The sequence below is a fragment of the Stegostoma tigrinum genome, chromosome 44, assembly GCF_030684315.1.
Source record: "Stegostoma tigrinum isolate sSteTig4 chromosome 44, sSteTig4.hap1, whole genome shotgun sequence".
Taxonomy (NCBI): Eukaryota; Metazoa; Chordata; class Chondrichthyes; order Orectolobiformes; family Stegostomatidae; genus Stegostoma; species Stegostoma tigrinum.
Genome location: NC_081397.1, coordinates 4,646,328 through 4,663,638, shown reverse-complemented (window position 1 = coordinate 4,663,638; position 17,311 = coordinate 4,646,328). Strand labels below are relative to the sequence as shown.

At 48.3% G+C, this 17,311-nt stretch overlaps 2 protein-coding genes across 2 annotated transcripts in view; both read left to right on the top strand.

The window, feature by feature from the left end:
• LOC132207092 (uncharacterized) overlaps window positions 1-16,846 on the top strand; it is a 180,613-nt gene extending 163,767 nt beyond the window's left edge. The window contains exon 3 of the transcript XR_009443326.1: window positions 16,418-16,846. The gene's annotated coding sequence lies outside the window, so the exon portion shown is untranslated. The remainder of the gene's footprint in view (window positions 1-16,417) is intronic.
• LOC132207093 (histone H1-like) lies at window positions 4,365-5,120 on the top strand. Its single transcript, XM_059642260.1, has one exon. The coding sequence runs from the start codon at window positions 4,365-4,367 to the stop codon at window positions 5,001-5,003; it is 639 nt and encodes a 212-aa protein (XP_059498243.1). The 3' UTR covers window positions 5,004-5,120.
• Window positions 16,847-17,311: the final 465 nt, after the last annotated feature.

Genomic DNA, 17,311 nt, shown 5'->3' with positions numbered 1-17,311 from the left:
CCCCTATTCCCAATTCCTTTGCCTCTGCCGCATCTGTTCCCAGGATGAGGCAATCCACTCCTGCACATCCCAGATGTCCTCGTTCTTCAAGGGCCGCAACATCACCCCCGCAGCGATCGAGAACACCGTCGACCGTGTCTCCCTCATTTTCCGTACCTCATCCCTCACACCACGCCGTCGCAATAATTGCCCCAAGCGAATCCCAAAGTCCTCTGGCTTTCTGTAAGAAGGCAACAAGTTGTGGTTGATGGAAAACATTCAGCCTGGAATCCGGTCATTAGTGTTGCGCCTCAAGGATCTGTTTTGGGACCACTGCTGTTTGTCATTTTTATTAATGACTTGGATGCAGTCATTGGTGGATGGGTGGTAAGTTTGCAGATGACTCTGAAGTCGGTGGAGTGGTGGAGAGTGTGGAAGAATGTTGCAGGTTGCAGGGAGACTTGGATAAACTGCAGAATTGGGCCCAAAGTTGGCAAATGGAGTTTAATATGGATAAATGTGAGGTGATTCACTTTGGGAGGAATAATAGGAAGGTGGAATACTGGATCAATGGAAAGATTCTTGGTAGTGCGAATGTGCTTTGGATCATGTTGTCCATGTACATAGATCCATGCAAGTTGCCACCCAGGTTGATAGTGCTGTTAAGAAAGCTTATGGTGTGATAGGTTTTATTGGTAGAGGGATTGAGTTCCGGAGCTGTGATGACATGATGCAATTTTACAAAACGCTCGTGCGGCCTCATTTGGAATATTGCATGCAGTTCTGGTCCCCCCGATTACAGGAAGGATGTGGAAGCATTGGAAAAGGTGAAAAGGAGATTTACCAGGATGATGCCTGGTCTGGAGCGCAGGCCCTATGAAGAAAGGCTGAGGGACTTGGGTCAGTTCTCATTGGAGAGAAGGAGGCTAAGAGGTGATTTAATAGAGACATACAAGATGATCAGTGGGTTAGATAGTGAGAGTCTTTTTCCGAGGATGATGACTTCAGTTTGTACAAGGGGGCATAGCTACAAATTGAAGAGTGATAGATTTAAGACAGATGTCAGAGGCAGGCTCTTTACTCAGAGAGTGGTAAGGCCATAGAACACCATGCCTGCCAATGTAGTTAACTCAGCCACATTAGGGGCATTTAAACAGTCCTTGGATAAGCATATGAATAATGATGGGATAGTGTAGGGGGAGGGGTTTAGATTAGTTTGCAGTTCGGAGCAATATTGAGGGCCGAAGGGCCTGTTCTACGCTGTATTGTTGTATGTTCATTACCACCCCACCAACCTCCAATACAATGCGACACTTCTGCCATCTACAATCCGACTCAGTCACCAAAGACATTTTTCCCACCCTAACCTTGCATGCCTTCTGGAGAGACCACTCTCTCCATGACTTGCTTGTCCAATCCTACCACGCCCTGCAACCACAGGAAGTGGTTGCACTTGCTACACTTGCTACACAAGCTACACTTGCCCCCACACCTCCTCCTTCACTCCCATCCCAGGCCCCAAGTTGACTTTCCACATCAAGCAGATGTTCACCTGCATGTCCGCCAATGTGGTGTACTGCATCCACTGTACACGGTGTGGCTTTCTGTACATTGGGGAAACCAAGCGAAGGCTTGGGAACTGCTTTGCAGAACATCGACGCTCGCAGTAAACAACTGCACCTCCCAGTCGCGACCAGTTCAACTCCCCTTCTCATTACTGTGTCCTCAATTTCACCCAGGAAGGCACTGTGTAATGTGCATAAATGTAAGGTTATACACATTGGTTGCAAAATAAAAGGAAGGCACTTTATTTTCTGGACGTCGATAAATGAACACAGTGGAATTTGCAATGAGACCAGGGTGCCCTCACAAATCAATCACTGAAATTAAGCATGTCGGTGTAGAAGGCAGTGAGAAAGGCAACACGTATGTTTTCCTTCATGGAGAGAGAATTAGAGTACAGGAGAAAAGTAGAAATTGTAACAATTTAACAGAGCATCTGTGAGACAACATCGAGAATACTGACAGCAGGTGTGGCCTCCTTACCTGTGGAAGGATGGTGTTACTATAAAGGTAGCATTAGTGGGCAGATTGCTGGGATGGAAGGAGAGATTGAATTGTTTGTGAACTTACGTACTTAGATTCTGAATAATGAGGGATTTTCTTCGAAATCTGTAAGAAACTGGCAGACATAAACAATGTAAATGCTGGAAAAATATTCCTGAAGGTGTGAATGACATTTTTCAGAGATGGGATAGGGCATTTAGGGCTGAGAAAGTGAGAGATTTCTTCATACAGAGAACGGTATGCCTCTGGAATTCTCTACTGCAGAAATCAGCTACATCCAACACACTATATATGATTTCAAAATGTTATAGGGTGTAGCAATTGTGAATAAAGGGAATCTAGGTATAATTGGCTTAATGGCAATAGAGAGAGAGTGAGGTGGAGGTCTGTTTGTTTTTAACCCTGGGGGCCTGTCACCAGTGGTTTCCACAGGGATTGGTACTGGCTCTGTTTTTGTTTGCCATTTATAAAAATGATTGGATTCAGAATATAGAAGGCATGGTAAGCACGTTTGTGAATGCTGGCAAAGTTAGTAGCACAGTGAGTGGAGAAGGTTTTCTGAGATTGCAAAGGGATCCTGATCCAATCGGTTGGGCTGCAAAATGGCGCTCAACTGGATAACTGTGAGGTTTTGCATTTTGGTGCAACATACAAGTGTAGGCCTTGTACAATTAATGGGTAGTGTTGTAGAACAGAAGGGCCGAGAATTCTTTTCAGTCTGCATCACACCTCAACAGGAAGGCGAAGAAGGTGTTTGGCACGCTTTCCTTCACTGCTGAGTCCTTTGAGTATAGGAGGTGACAATCACATTGACGTTACACAGGGCATTGGGTGAGGCCAGTTGGCCAGTTAGAGGAAGGACAGTGTTAAGGTGGAGACGGTTCAAAAGAGGCTCACCAGTAATTGCCGAGTATGTAGTTTTCGAGTTATAAAGGGAGGATGGAAAGGCTGGGAGTTTATTTTTCACTCGAGTGTAGCATGTTGAAAGTCAGCTTATAGAAGTTCATAAAATAATGAGGGGGTGAGACAGAGTTAATGGCAGTTGTCTTTTGCCTGGGATGGGGGTAATTGAGGAGCGGCATGAACATTTTTACAGTGACAGGAGAGATATTAAAACAAAAGACACGAGGGTTTTATTGTCACAATGCCGGCTGCAAGTGGAATGAACTTCCTGAGGAAACGGCCCATGTGTCTACAAATACAGCCTTGAAACGGCGTTTGGATAAGTAGGTAAATATGACAGGTTTGAAAGGAAACAGGTAAGGGACAGGCAGGTGGAACTAGTTCAGTTTGGCATGATATTCGGCATGTTATGGTTGGACTGAAGGTTATGCATCCTTGCTGAACGACTCCATATGAGAGAAGAACGGACACAGGCTATTGAGTTAGATGACCTGCCATTTTCATGAGTTGGAGGAGTGGTTTGAAGGGCCGATTGGTCAGGCCAAGTTGCCATTATATGTGTTTCTATGTCTGATTACTCCCAGAACCGATGTTGAGTATTGTCACCGGAATGAAAATTAAATAAAAACTGATCTGGGTGATCAATATAACTTCAAACCAGATGATTGGCTTTTGCAGCTGAATGTGGAGAAGAGCGAATCTCCGGCAAACCGGCCTCAGAAAGTTTAAGAGTTACTGAGGGGAAAATCTCCAACAACTCCCTGATATCCGAGCAAAAGCTGAAAGGAAAACAAATTATATCCTTCCACATTTACATCTGGCGATATTTCTGGCCTGTGACTGTGTGAATGTGAATAATGAATCAGAGAGACTTTGGGAGACGGGCGGGCGGGTTAGTCTAACGTCACTGTGTTTGTCTGTCCGCTCATATCATGATATTTCCGAATCTCTCTTGTGCAGATCGAAAATATTTTCAATTCCAATTATCCACCTGCTCCCCCACTAAACCCGAAAGCTAGAATTCAAGGCTGTGTATTTGTTGATTTCAAGATTTCAGCCCAAAAGTGAGGATAATGCCAGCGCTCAGCTCAGAGAGCGCGATCAGTGCAACAGCAAAATGCGTGTAACTCGACAACGGAGCCGTCAATTCGAGTGAAAACTTTTTGGCCGCGAACCTTCCCGTGTCATGGTCAGGAACGATCGAGCCTGGCTCTCTGGAGATGCGGATTTGCAGAGGACTTGGAGAGTTTCTGTCGAGAGAGAAACACAGAGAGGCAGCAGGAGCAGGGAGCTGAGGGCAGGTTGTCTCCGCGCCGTCCGCTCGCTGCCTTTAAGTTGCTCAGTGCCGCCACCAGCAGCTTCATTGCTGACCCAGCTCAGTCTGATAGAGAGAGATTCAGCGCAGAGTTCCGGAAATGAGCGACACTGCAGCCGCCGAAACGGCTCCTCCAGCCTCCGCCAGCACTAAACCCAAGACTCCCAAGAAGAAGAAGGCGGCGGCCCCCAGGAAAAAACCAGCCGGTCCCGGTTTGGGCGAGCGGATTGTGAAGATTGTCGGGGAGAACAGCGATCGGAAGGGGACGTCTCTGGCCGCTATAAAGAAGGCGCTGCAGAGAAGCGGGGTCAATGTGGAGAAGCAGAATGCACAGATCAGGATGGCTACCAAGAGGTGCCTGGCGAAAGGCTTCCTGGTTCTGCTGAAGGGCCAGGGCATCTCCGGCTCCTTCAAACTCCCAAAGAATCAGGTCAAGGCAAAAGTGGGAAAGAAGGCGAGACCCGCAGCAGCCGCCAAGAAAGCAGCCGTGAAGAAAACAACGGCCAAGAAGGTGGCAGCGAAGAAATCCCCAGCCAAGAAAGCAACAGGAAAGAAAGCGGCCGGCAAGAAGGCAGCAACGCCAAAGAAAGCGGCGAAGAAAGCAGCGCCTCAGAAAAAGACTCCCGTGAAGAAGGTGAAAAAGACCAAGAGCCCCAAGGCCTCAAAACCGGCCCCGAAATCGGTGAGAACGAAGGCGAAGGCCAAAGCGAAAGTGACCAAGAAAGCAGCAAAGAAATGAAGCAGTCGGTGTAACGTGTCACCACCTGAACCCAAAGGCTCTTCTCAGAGCCACCCACATCTCTCCAGGAAAGAGCTGAGCCCGGATCAAATGATCCCTGAGAGAACAAGGTGGAGAGCTGGCTGGACATAACAGGCCAAGCAGCATCAGAGGAGCAGGAAAGCTGACGTTTCGGACCTAGATCCTTCTTCCTGCTCCCCTGATGCTGCTCGGCTCGCTCTGTCCATCCGACTCTACACCTTGTTATGTCAAATTGTCCAGCATCCGCAGCTCCGTCTATAAGTCAAATTATCCCTATCCCGGTTCCGAGTGCAGACAGAGCATAAACTTGAATTGATTCTATTAACTCAAATATCACATTTCCGAGAGCGGAGACTGAAAATGAGGATGGTATCATGTGGGGAGGGTCACTGGAACTGCATCTGGTTATTTCCTCCCACGGCTTGTGATTCTGCCCAGACACTAATGTTGCATATTGCAGTATAACCCTTCCAGGAATGATATTTTATCTAATTTTGATGCTACGATCTCTGGCGATGTTTTAACGGTTATTCCTTCCATTTGCCTGCGAAATACATTTCAGGCAGCAATTGCAATTACAAACTAAACATGCCCCGAAAAAAATGGGATTCTGTAATTAATCGCTTTGAAGTTGTTTAAATCGGCGGGTTTGATAAGATTGATTAACCACGGTTACCCGGCCGGTTGATCGGTTTGCCTGGGCTGTATTAAACCCCGCGCTTCCCTCCTGACTGGTCTATACAGATCAGGCAATGAGCCCGTGTCCTGTCCGCGCTGCCTGCAAACTCGGTTGAAAAAAAATGGGGTTAACAGCGCCTGCGTGGGACTGGCCCCGTCCCCAATGTTGCTTTTTGATGACCAGAGGAGCGCATGCGTGAGGCCCTCCCCCTGCGCTGCCATTGAGGGGCATTTACTCAGTGAGTGGAAGAGGTTTGTTTGAAACAGGCCGCAATGGAGAGACCAGCGCCCAGGGAAGCGAGGGAGCAGCAGGCTCCTTCCGGCAGCGCATCGAGATGTGAGTATGGGACACAGAGGGGGGCTCCGAGACCGGCATTGATTCGGGCTCAGTTCAGGGAGAACCGGGGGCTGTTGGTAAGAGGCCGAGCGGGGCAGGAACTGGTCCCGGAACTTGGAGAGAGAGCGGCCTCGGGGCGGGGAGAGAGAGGCCTTTCTCGGTCTGTGTGTGGGCGTGCTGAGGGAGACACAGCGGCAAGAAGCTGCTGGGGGTCAGCCTTGTAGCTTTTAGACTTGTAAACACTGACAATTCACTGTTTGGCAGCTGTTTCATGCTGTTAGTTGCGAGTTGCCGGGAGCCAGGTGGGGGGGTGGGGCGGCGAATACCCTTCAAGGACGCAGATTGGAGTTAACAGATCATACGTCTCGGGGTAAAAACAACATTTGAAATAGTGGCTGTTGTTCTCTTCAACAGTCAGTGTGTTGGGATCTGGTTACATGAGCTGTGTCACCAGTGCACCCTCTTCAGGTAGCACCTTAGATGGAGCTGTGCAATTACTTTTCAGTTTCTGAATCTCGCTCAGTTGGCATCGAATTTCATATTTAAAAAAAAACTCAGACAAGGAGCAGCTCGATGTAAGAATTGAGTCAGACTTGTGTTTAAATTGATGCCTTTTAAAGAAAAGACACAACTCTCATGACACAATGTTGTGGTCCAACAGGCTTATTTAAAAATCATAAGCTTTTGGAGTTCTGCTGCTTTGGGAGGTGAAGTTCAAGAAAAGAAACATCCTAATAACAGGTACCTGAATATGTTAATCTGTTTGATATTGTCAAATTTGGCTGATGTTGATTTACGAGAGATATCTCTTCTGTCTTCCTCCAGGCAAACTACTTGAAGAAACCAGTTGATGCAATATTTCCTTGGTACAAAGCCGAGTGTGCGCAGTTGCTTCCAACTAACAGCAGGCACGTTCCTGTGATCAGAATGGAGAATATCTTTCAGAGCGGATTGAATCAGACTTACTTTGAGCTCAATTTCCGGAGACTTGACCGAGGAAACAACCACCCAGTCCCAACTGAGAAAAGGCAAGTTTCTCTTTGTAATGTTTCCATTGCCAATTGACATCCCGCTCGTTCCAATTAACATCGTTCATAGTCCATCAACATTCACATCTTTGAAATGTTAACGGGTGACTCTTTGTTGAAAGTACTCAAACAGGAACTGAATCCAATTTACATTTAGGAAATGTACTTTGCCTCAAACTGGACAGAGAGAGACTCCTCCTACCACCCCCTTGATCATGACCCTGCCCTGATCACCAAAACATCATCCCCCAGACCATCCACAACCTCAACCGCTCAGGTAACCTCCTGCCAACAGCCTCCAACCTCATCTTTCCCCAACACCATGTTAACTGTTTTTGCTTCATTGCAAAATCCACAAACCCGACTGCCCCTGTTGACCCATTGCCTCTGCATGACCCCGCCCCAACAAACTTATCTCCAATTATCTCAACTCCCTTGCCTACACCATCATTCCCCCCGCCCACCCACCCAGATGCAGGAACTCCCACCTGTCTGTGACACCACCCACATCTCCTTCAACTTCTCCCACTCCCTACAGTCAAAGGGGGTGGCCACGGGCACCCGCATGGACCCAAGCTATTCCTGTCTCTTTGTAGGATACGTGGACCAGCCCATCTTTTACAGCTACACTGGCCCCACCCCACCCCGCTTCCTCCATTATATCAATGACTGACTGTATCAATGCTGCCTTGTGCTCCCACAAGGAGCTCAAACAGTTCATTGACTTTACTAACACCTTCCACCCCAACTTTAAGTTCACCTGATACATCTCTCTCCTTCCTGGACCTCTGTTTCCATTTCTGGCAACCACCTGGAAACTGGTATCTAATTCAAGCCAACCAACTCCCACAGCTACCTAGAATACACCTCCCCTCACCTACCCTCCTGCAAGAATGCCGTCCCCCTATTCCCAATTCCTCCACCTCTGCTGCATCTGCTCCCACTCCCGCACATCCCAGATGTCCAAGTTCTTTAAGGACTCTCCACACCCCCCCCCCCCCCCCCCCAAAAGCAGTGGTCGAGAACGCCCTTGACCACGTCTCCCACGTTTCCTGCAACACATCCCTCACACCCTGACCCCACCACAACCATCCCCAGAGGATCCCCCTCGTTCTCTCACACCACCCCACCAACCTCCGGATACAACACATCATCCTCCGACACTTCTGCCATCTACAATCCGACCGCACCACCCAAGACATTTTTCCATCCCCACCCTTCTGCCTTCTTGAGAGATCACTCGCTCTGTGACTCCCTTGTTCACGCCACACTTCCCTCCAACCCCACCACACCTGGCACCTTCCCCTGCAACTGCTGGAAGTGCTACACTTGCCCCCACACCACCTCCCTCACCCCCATCCCAGGCCCCACAATAGCTTTCCATGTTGAGCAGATGGTCACCTGCACATCTGCCAATGTGGTATACTGTATCCATTGTACCTGGTCTGGCTCCCTCTACATTGGGGAAACCAAGCGGTGGCTTGGGGACCGCTTTGCAGAACGCCTCTGCTCGGTTTGCAATGAACAACTGCACCTCCCACTCGTGAACCATTTTAACTCCCGCTCCCATTCTTTAGACGACATGTTCGTCCTGGCCTCCTGCAGTGGCACAATGATGCCACCCGAAGGTTGCAGGAACAGCAACTCTTATTCCATTTGGGAACTGTGCAGCCCAATGGTATCAATGTGGACTGTACCAGCTTCCAAGTCTCCCCGCCCCCCCACTGCATCCCAAACCAGCCCAGCTCATCCCCTCTCTCCCCCCCCCCCCCCACACTGCATCCCAAAACCAGCCCAGCTCATCCCCTCCCCCCGACTGCATCCCAAAACCAGCCCAGCCTGTCTCTGTCTCCCGAACCTGTTCTTCCTCTCACCCATCACTTCGTCCCACCTCAAGCCGCACCTCCATTTCCCACCCACCACCTCATCCCACCTCCTTGACCTGTCCATCTTGCCTGGATTGACTTATCCCCTCCCTACCTCCCCACCTATACTCTCCTCTCCACCTATCTTCTTTTCTCTCCATCTTCAGTCTGCCTCCACCTCTCTCCCTATTTATTCCAGAACCCTCTCCCCATCCCCCTCTCTGAAGGGTCTAGGCCCGAAACATCAGCTGTTGTGCTCCTGAGATGCTGCTTGGCCTGCTGTGTTCATCCAGCTCCACACTTTATTCTCTTGGATTCTCCAACATCTGCAGTTCCCATTGTCTCTCAAAGACTCAGATAATATCCTTTTGTCATCACATATCACTCCATCAAACTCTGCATTCAAGGCATAAACCTCCTCCACTTCTGCCACCTTCAATCTCACCCCACTCCGAAGGACACTTATTTTTTCCCCTCACCACCCTTTATCTGCCTTCCAGAGGGATTGTTGTCTCTGACTCCCTCGTCCACTCCACACTCCCCACTAGCCCCACCCCCACTTCTCACTGCAACAGCAGGAAGTGCAACACCTGCCGCAACATCTCTCCCCTTATCCCCATCCCAAGAAAACCTTCCACATCAAACAGATGTTCATCTACATGTCCGCTAATGCGGTGCATTGTATCCGCTGTTCCCGATGAGGCCCCCTCCACTTTGGGGAAACCAAACAGAGGCTTGGAGACTGCTCTGTCGAACACCTACGCTCGTATCTTGACAAATGACTGCAACTCCCAGTTGTGAACCACTTCAGTACCCCCTTCCACTCCTTGGACAACATATCCATCCCACGCTGCCTCCAGTGCCACAACATTGCCACCGGAAGACTGCACAAACAGCACCTCAGATTTCGCTTGAGAGCTCTGCAACCCAATGTGGGCTTCAAAATATCTCCACCCCAAACCCATCCAGCAGGTCCCTGCCTCTTTGACCTGTCCATCTTTTCTCTGACCAATCTGCTCCTCCCACTTCACTGACCAACCCACACCCACACTTCTGGCCAACTAGTATCATCCCTACCTCCCTGACCACTCCATCTTCCCTCAACTGACCAATCCACATCCAAACTCCCTCTCTACACTTACCTTTACTGGCTCCAGCCCTGCCTCCTTGAACTGTCCATCTTCTCTCCACCTATCTGGTCCTTATCCACCTTTCATTATCATCTCCTCACTTCTCTCTATTTATTGCAGAGTCCCTTTCTCTTCACCCATTTCTAACAGTCCCAAAATGTCAGCTTTCCTGTTCCTCTGCCTGACCTGCTTTTTCGTCGAGCTCTACACCTTGTTACCCCCTCAAAGAAAGATATCATGTTGCCTAGTTTCAACAACCACGTGTGACAAGTCGTGTTACTGGCAAGTAGCAAATCACTACTGAGCACATGCAGACACACACACAAAGCTGCTGACTGATTCAGATTGAGTCCCAAATATGCTCATTGTATCAATACATAACATACAAAGACTAACAACAATGTATACCAATATACACTACAGGTAACAAGTGGATACATACAAAATGTTTACGGCTTTTTTTATATAAGCAGAGGAGGTGTCTACAGGACAGAAAAAAGACCTTTGAGCCCATCAGGTTGATCGTAGACAAAAACAAGCACCTGACAATTCTGATCCCATTCAGCCAGCATTCCATTTCAATAAGTGTGCCATGGCAGTATACGATTTGCCAACCCCAACTTCATCATAACGTGATTCTCAACATGTTCACCTTCAGGAATAGAAACCATATTTCCCATCTGGCTTGCAAAATTTCTTTTTGGGTCGGGGGCGGGGTGGTGTCGGTGGGGAAGCATGGAAGTGAATTTGGCAACTAGGTTAAACAGTTTTGTGTCACTTGCCCCTCCAAATGAAATTACAAAAAAAAGCAGGAAAACAGAGTGCTGTTTCTTCACATTAATGATGTCATCACCATTTAAAGTAATGAAGAATGATCCACTTAACTAAATCTTGTAATTGTCAATTATTTTTGGCAGAGTTTGACCATGTTCAATAACTTTAAATCTTCTCCACTGTAAGACAGAAAATACAAGTCCTTTTGCTTTCTTCATCCCCACAACAGCACATCATAAGAGTATTGCTGCTGCCGTGCACCGTCACGCCACAGAGCAGGGTTATGTAATATTCATGAGAATAATGAAGTGAATTAGCCAATACCCTTCCCTGTAGAAGGAACATTGTGGTCATTCAGCTGAATACAGTTGATTTGTTCATTGCCCTTTTTCCTTTAGACTCGAAGAAAGGAATGCCACATCTGTCTATTCCACAGCATTACTCACAGAATTATGTTACTATGCAATCAGAAAAGCTGATGTTATCCTGATGAACAGCCCTTGATAACTTGTCCCAGTTAGACTCTGCACTGTTGGAAATCCAATATTGAGGGAGTGCTGCACTGTTGGAGGGCCAATATTGAGTGTGTGCAACACCAGGAGCATTTTTTTGTTGGAGCTGTGCACTGTCAGAAGATGAGTTGTAAGGCAGTGCCACACTGGTAGTGGGTTAATAAAGGAGTGCTGCATTGTCAGAAGGTTAAAGATGAGAGAGAGCTTCTCTTTGAGGGGGTGAATATGAAAGGGAACCGCCCGTCAGGAGATCAATATTAATGTTGAGTCAGTACAGAGGGAGTGCTGCCCTGTACCTTCAGGTGGTGATGGGTGGCGGTGGGATCAATTAGAAGCATGTTCCTGCACTATCAAGGAGTCAGTGATGACAGAATGCTGCACTGCCAGAAGATCAGTAGTGAGGGAAAACTGTATTGTCAGACTGTCTCCATCGAGGAATTGCCACTCTCTTGGATGACCACTATTCAGGGAATGCTGCACTGTCACAGGGTCAATCTTAGGGGCGTGCAGAGCCAGTACTGAGGGAATCCTGCATTGTCACAGTGTCGTCATTGAGGGAGTGCTGCACTGTTGAAGGGTCGATATTAAGGGAGTGTGACACTGTCAGAGCGTCATTATTAAAGGCGTGTTACAGTATCAGGGGTGAGTAATGAGGGAGGGCTGCACTGTCGGAGGGTCAGCACTGAGGTTGGCTGTACTGTCAATAGCCAAGATTGATGGAGTGCTTCACTTTCAGGGGTTTCACATTCGGGGAGTGCTGCACTGTGAGTTGGTCAATATTAAGGGAACGCTGAAACTGTCAATAGGTTGATGCTCAGGGTGTGCAACACTGTCGGAGGGAGTGATGTACTGTCAGAGTGTCATCACTGAGGGAGTTCCACACTGATAGGGGGTAATATTCAGGGTGTACTGCAGTGTCACTATTGATGGAGTGCTACACTGGGGGTCAGTATTGAGGGAATGCTCCATTGTTGGAGGATCAGTACTGAGGGAGTGCCGCACTGTCACAGGGCCAATATTAAGAGCGTGCTGTGCTTTCAGAAGGTCAATATTAAAGGAGCACTGCACTATCAGAGGGACCACACTGAGGGAGTGCAGCTGCTGCGACGATCACTACAAAGGATATGGCAGACTTTGAGAGGTCCATTTTGTGGGGGTTGATGAACTGAGGTTATGTCCCGTGAGACGGTTCATTCAATCCACATTGAGAGATTGGTGCACAAACAAACAAGCACTGTCAGACAAAAAAAAACCAAAAGAACTGTGGATGCTGTAAATCAGTAACAAAAACAAAGTTGCTGGTAAAGCTCAGCGGGCCCAGCAGCATCTGTGCAGAGAAAAACAGAGTTCACATTTTGGCCTGGGGAACTTCCTCAGAACAGTTCTGAGGAAGGAAACGTTAATGCTGTTTTTGCTTCCACAGATGCTGCCAGACCTGCTGAGCTTTTCCAGCACTGCCAGACAACTGACCCTCTGATTATGAGGCACTCCCTCAGTACTGACCCTCCATCAGTGCGTACTCTCTGATGATTGATTCTCTGACAGTGTATCTCTGCCACAGTATTAACCCTCCAACATCCTGGTATTCTCTCAGCAATGACACTGAGAATGTCCCTTACCATTGACACTGACCATGGAACACCCCTTCAGCAGTGCAGCATACGCTCATCATTGCCTCTCTGATAATGCAGTCTGCCTTCATATTGACCCTTTCACAGTGCAGGACACACTAATATTGAACACCTAAAAGTACAGCTTTCTATCAGTGCTGACCCCCCTCACTGCAGCACCCACTCACTGCAGCACCTGCTCAGTGCGACCCTACTCCATGCAGCACTTTCTCATTGCTGTCTTCCCTCAGTGCAGACTCCCCCCGCCCATCAGTGCAGGACTCCCTCAGTGCTGAGCCCACTCTCTGCAGCACACAATCAGTGCTCACCCACTTAGTGCTGATGCCCCCTCATTTCAGCACTCCCTGAATATCTGATAGTGCGTCACTCCCTTTATACGAACACTCGGACGGAGCAGCACTACGTGAGTACTGACCCTCCAATAAGACAGTGTCAGAGAGATATGCCCCCATCAAATTGACCCTCTGAGAGTGGAGCATTTACTTCATATTGGCCCTCTCACAGCACAGCACTCTCTTAATGTTGAATTTGTGACACTGCACAACTCCATTAAAATTGACCCGAGCACTCCATTAATATTTGCCCTCTGACAGTGCAGGTCATCCTCAGTCCTGACTCTCTGACAGTGCAGCACTCTCCTAAATACTGTCAGAGGGTCAATACTGAGAGAATGCTGCACTGTCAGACATTCATTATTAAAGGTATGCCACACTGGGAGTGGGTAAGTGTCAGTGAATTCTGCACCACGACAGGGTCAACAATGAGGAAGATCAATGTAACAGGGTCAGATCTGAATAAATGCCTCACCATGAGAGGGACAGGACTGAGGTCTTGCAGCACTGTCAGAGTGTCAGCTCTGTGGGCGTACATAATTGTCAGAGGGTCAGTACAGAGCTGTTGCCTCCTTGTAAAGGGGTCAGAATTGAGACAGTGCTACAGGATTGGAGTGTCATTGCTGTGTTAGAGCAAGACTCTGAGGGTCAGTACTGAGGAAAGCTTCATTATCAATGGGTCAGTTCTGAGGCTGTACTACTTTGTCAGAGGGCTGTACTAATGCAGTGCCTCATTGTCATGGGATAAGAATTGAGGGAGCAGTAGTACTGAGGAAGTGCTGAACGTCCTCATGATGAAAGGAAGACCCTCGTGTAAAGTGTCAAAACAAAGAGGGTCAGTTCTGAGTTGGTACCTTGTTGCCCGATGGTTAGTTCTGAGGCAGTAGCTAAACCGTCAGAGTCAGGACTGAGGGAGTGCTGACCGTCTCTCAGTGCTGTAATTCCTCAGCACTGACCCTCTGGCACACTCTAACTGTTGACCCTCTGAGATGGCAGTTTCCCTCAGTAATGACTCCCCTCAGTGTGGCACTCCCTCAGTGCTGTCCCCATTCTGTCTAGCGTACCATTAACATTCACCCTCTGACAGTGCAGTCCTCTGTGATGACTGACAGTTCTGACAGTGCAGTCCTCCCTCAGTAATGACCCTCTGACAGTGCAGCACTCCTTAAAAATTGGCCTCCTGACAGTGTGGATCTCACTCAGTGATGACACTGACAATGCAGCACTCCCTCAGCACTTCCTCTGCAACACTTCTACACATGCTCATCATTGACCCTCTGACACTATAGCAGCCACTTAATATTGAGCCTCAATGCTGGAGCACTGTGTAGATTGACCTCCTGATAGTGAAGCTGTTTGTTAATACTGACCCTCTGAGAGGGTAGCTTTCTCTCAGTCCTGACCCTTCAGTAGTGCCGCTTGACTTACCACTTATCCATCGCCACTTCACGCTATGCTGCCCCCCCCCACCCCCATCAACATTAACTTTCTGAAACTGTAGCACTGCCTGAATATTAACCCCCTGACAGTGCAGAATTCCTTTATTAGTGACCCTTCTACAGCATAGCACACCCTTATTATTGATGCTCTGACAGTGCGGCACTCCCTGAAAATTGGCTTTCCTTCATTGCCACACTCGCTCAGTGCAGCACTCCCGCTGTGCTGACCTCCCCAAAGCTGACCCACGACAGTACAGCACTCCCTCAGTGCTGACCCACCACTGAGTGCTACTCCAATCTGTGCAACATGCCCCCAGTTCTGACCCCATTGAGTGCAGCATTCCCTTCGTGCTCAGCCCTCCCATCTCAGTGCTTACCGTCCCTCAGTTCTGCCCTCGCTTGGTGTTGACCACCCCCACAATGCTGGCTCCACCAGCCCCTCGAGAGCAGCATCACCTCAGTGCAGCACCCTTTCTGGAGAATCCCCTCAGTGTTGACCCGCTCCTCAGAGCAGCGCTCGCTCAGTGCAGCACTCCATCTGTGCTGACATCCCTCTGTGCTGATCCATTGTCAGTGCTGACCCCACACTGTGTGCAGCACTCCCTTCAGTGCTGATACCCCTCAGTGCATCATTCCCTGAGTGCTGAGACCCCGCCATCAGTGCTGAGTCCGTCAGTGCTGAACCTCACTAACTGCAGCACTCCCTCCGCGCAGCACCGCTACTGCAGCATTCCCTCAGTGCTGCACTCCCTCCGCGCAGCACCCCTACTGCAGCACTCCTGGCTGAGGGAATGCTTCACTGAGGGAGTGCTGCAGTCAGTGGGGTTCAGCACTGAGGGACTCAGATCACCACGGCAGATGTTGGGATTTATATTCAATAAATATCTGGAGTTAACAATCTAATGATGGCAGTGAATCCATTGCCGATTGTCAGAAAAACCCATCTGGTTCACTCATGTCCCTTAGGGAAGGAAATTTCCATCCTCACCTGGTCTTGCCTACTTGTGACTCCAAACCCACAGCAATGTGGTTGACTCTTAACTGCCCTCTGGGTAATTAAGTATGGGCCATAAATGGGCTAATGACGCCCTCGTCCTGTGAATGAATCAAGAAAAAAAAATATTGATATGCACAGAGATCTGGGTGTGCAGGCCCACAGATCACTGAAGGTGTCAGTATAGGCAGGTAAGGTCGTAAAAAAGGTATACGGCATGCTTACCTTCATTGGACGGGGCATTGAGTATAACGAAGGGCAAGTTATGCTGCAGCTTTAGAGAAATTTAACTAGGCCACACTTGGAATATTGCACACACTTCTGGTCACCACACTACCAGAAGGGTTTGAATGCTTTTGAGAGGGTACAGAAAGGGTTTACCAGGATGTTGCCTCATGTAGAGTATATTAGCTATGAAGAAAGGTTGGATAGACTGGGTTTGATTTCACTGGAATGCAGGAGGTTGAGGGCTAAATAAACAGATTTTTATAAGACTTTGAATAGCATGACTACTGTGGTAAACTGAGGTTTTTTCCCAGGGTGGAGATGTCAATTACTGGGGGCCACAGGTTGAATGTGAAGGGGAAGTGGGTGGGGAAGTATAAAAGCCAAAGGACCAGTTCCTGTGCTACATTACTATTTGGTCTTTGTTCTCTTCTTCTCCTTGTTCTAGGATTGAAACACTGAAAAACTGCAGCTCCATGAGTTTGCTCAATATTTCTTCCATGGAGGGAGTGTGAATACCCTTTCCACAGGAGGAGAGACGGAGAGATATTTGAGATTGAGAATCAGCAGTAGTGATGGGTTCTGTCATTAGGGAAAATGATTAACACTGAAGCAGCATTGCAGGGCAGAAAGGAATCAGATGATCTGGTTGTTCCATGTGCGATCTTGCTCTGTGTCATTTGCTACCGTGCCATCTTAGCAAGCAGTGAGTCTTCCAATCAGAGAACTCATTTGTTTTGTAAATTTTTCAAATGGGTCTGGTCTGAAAACCCAACTTCCCGCTGACATGTTTAATATTTCAGTGTTGCTGAGAGAGGAAATCCCTGGGTCCTTGTTGTGCCATCTCTCTCCAGATTTTCTAGTCCTGTCTGTATTCTCCCAGGGAATTGTTCCTCACTCAGAAGATCTGAAGAGAGTCAGAGAGTTTGGGACGAAGTAATCTTTGAGCAAGTGCATCCTCTCAGAAGGGCACACAGTCCTGAGGCCTATTCGACAGGCTGTACTCCCTGGGGCCCAAATGAGTTTAGTCTCTTTATTCCCCCAAAGTTTGATTTTTGTCTGTTGGACCCTGGTTTTTTTTTTTATAAGGGCCTCTGGATCACTAGATCCTGTCAGATTGTGGCGTCATTTTAAAACAGGATTGCACCCTGGGGTTAAAAAAACCAAGGTCTTGGAATCTGGCACAAACTCGTTCACCCCAACCATCCACAGTGAGTGTCTGACAGACAGGACTCCCCAAAGAGGGAATTAAAACCCAAAATGTCAAACTGTCTCTTAAAGACTTGCCATAATTTCAGGGTAATAATGTCAGAAATTTAAAATTGACATTGGGAGTGTGTGA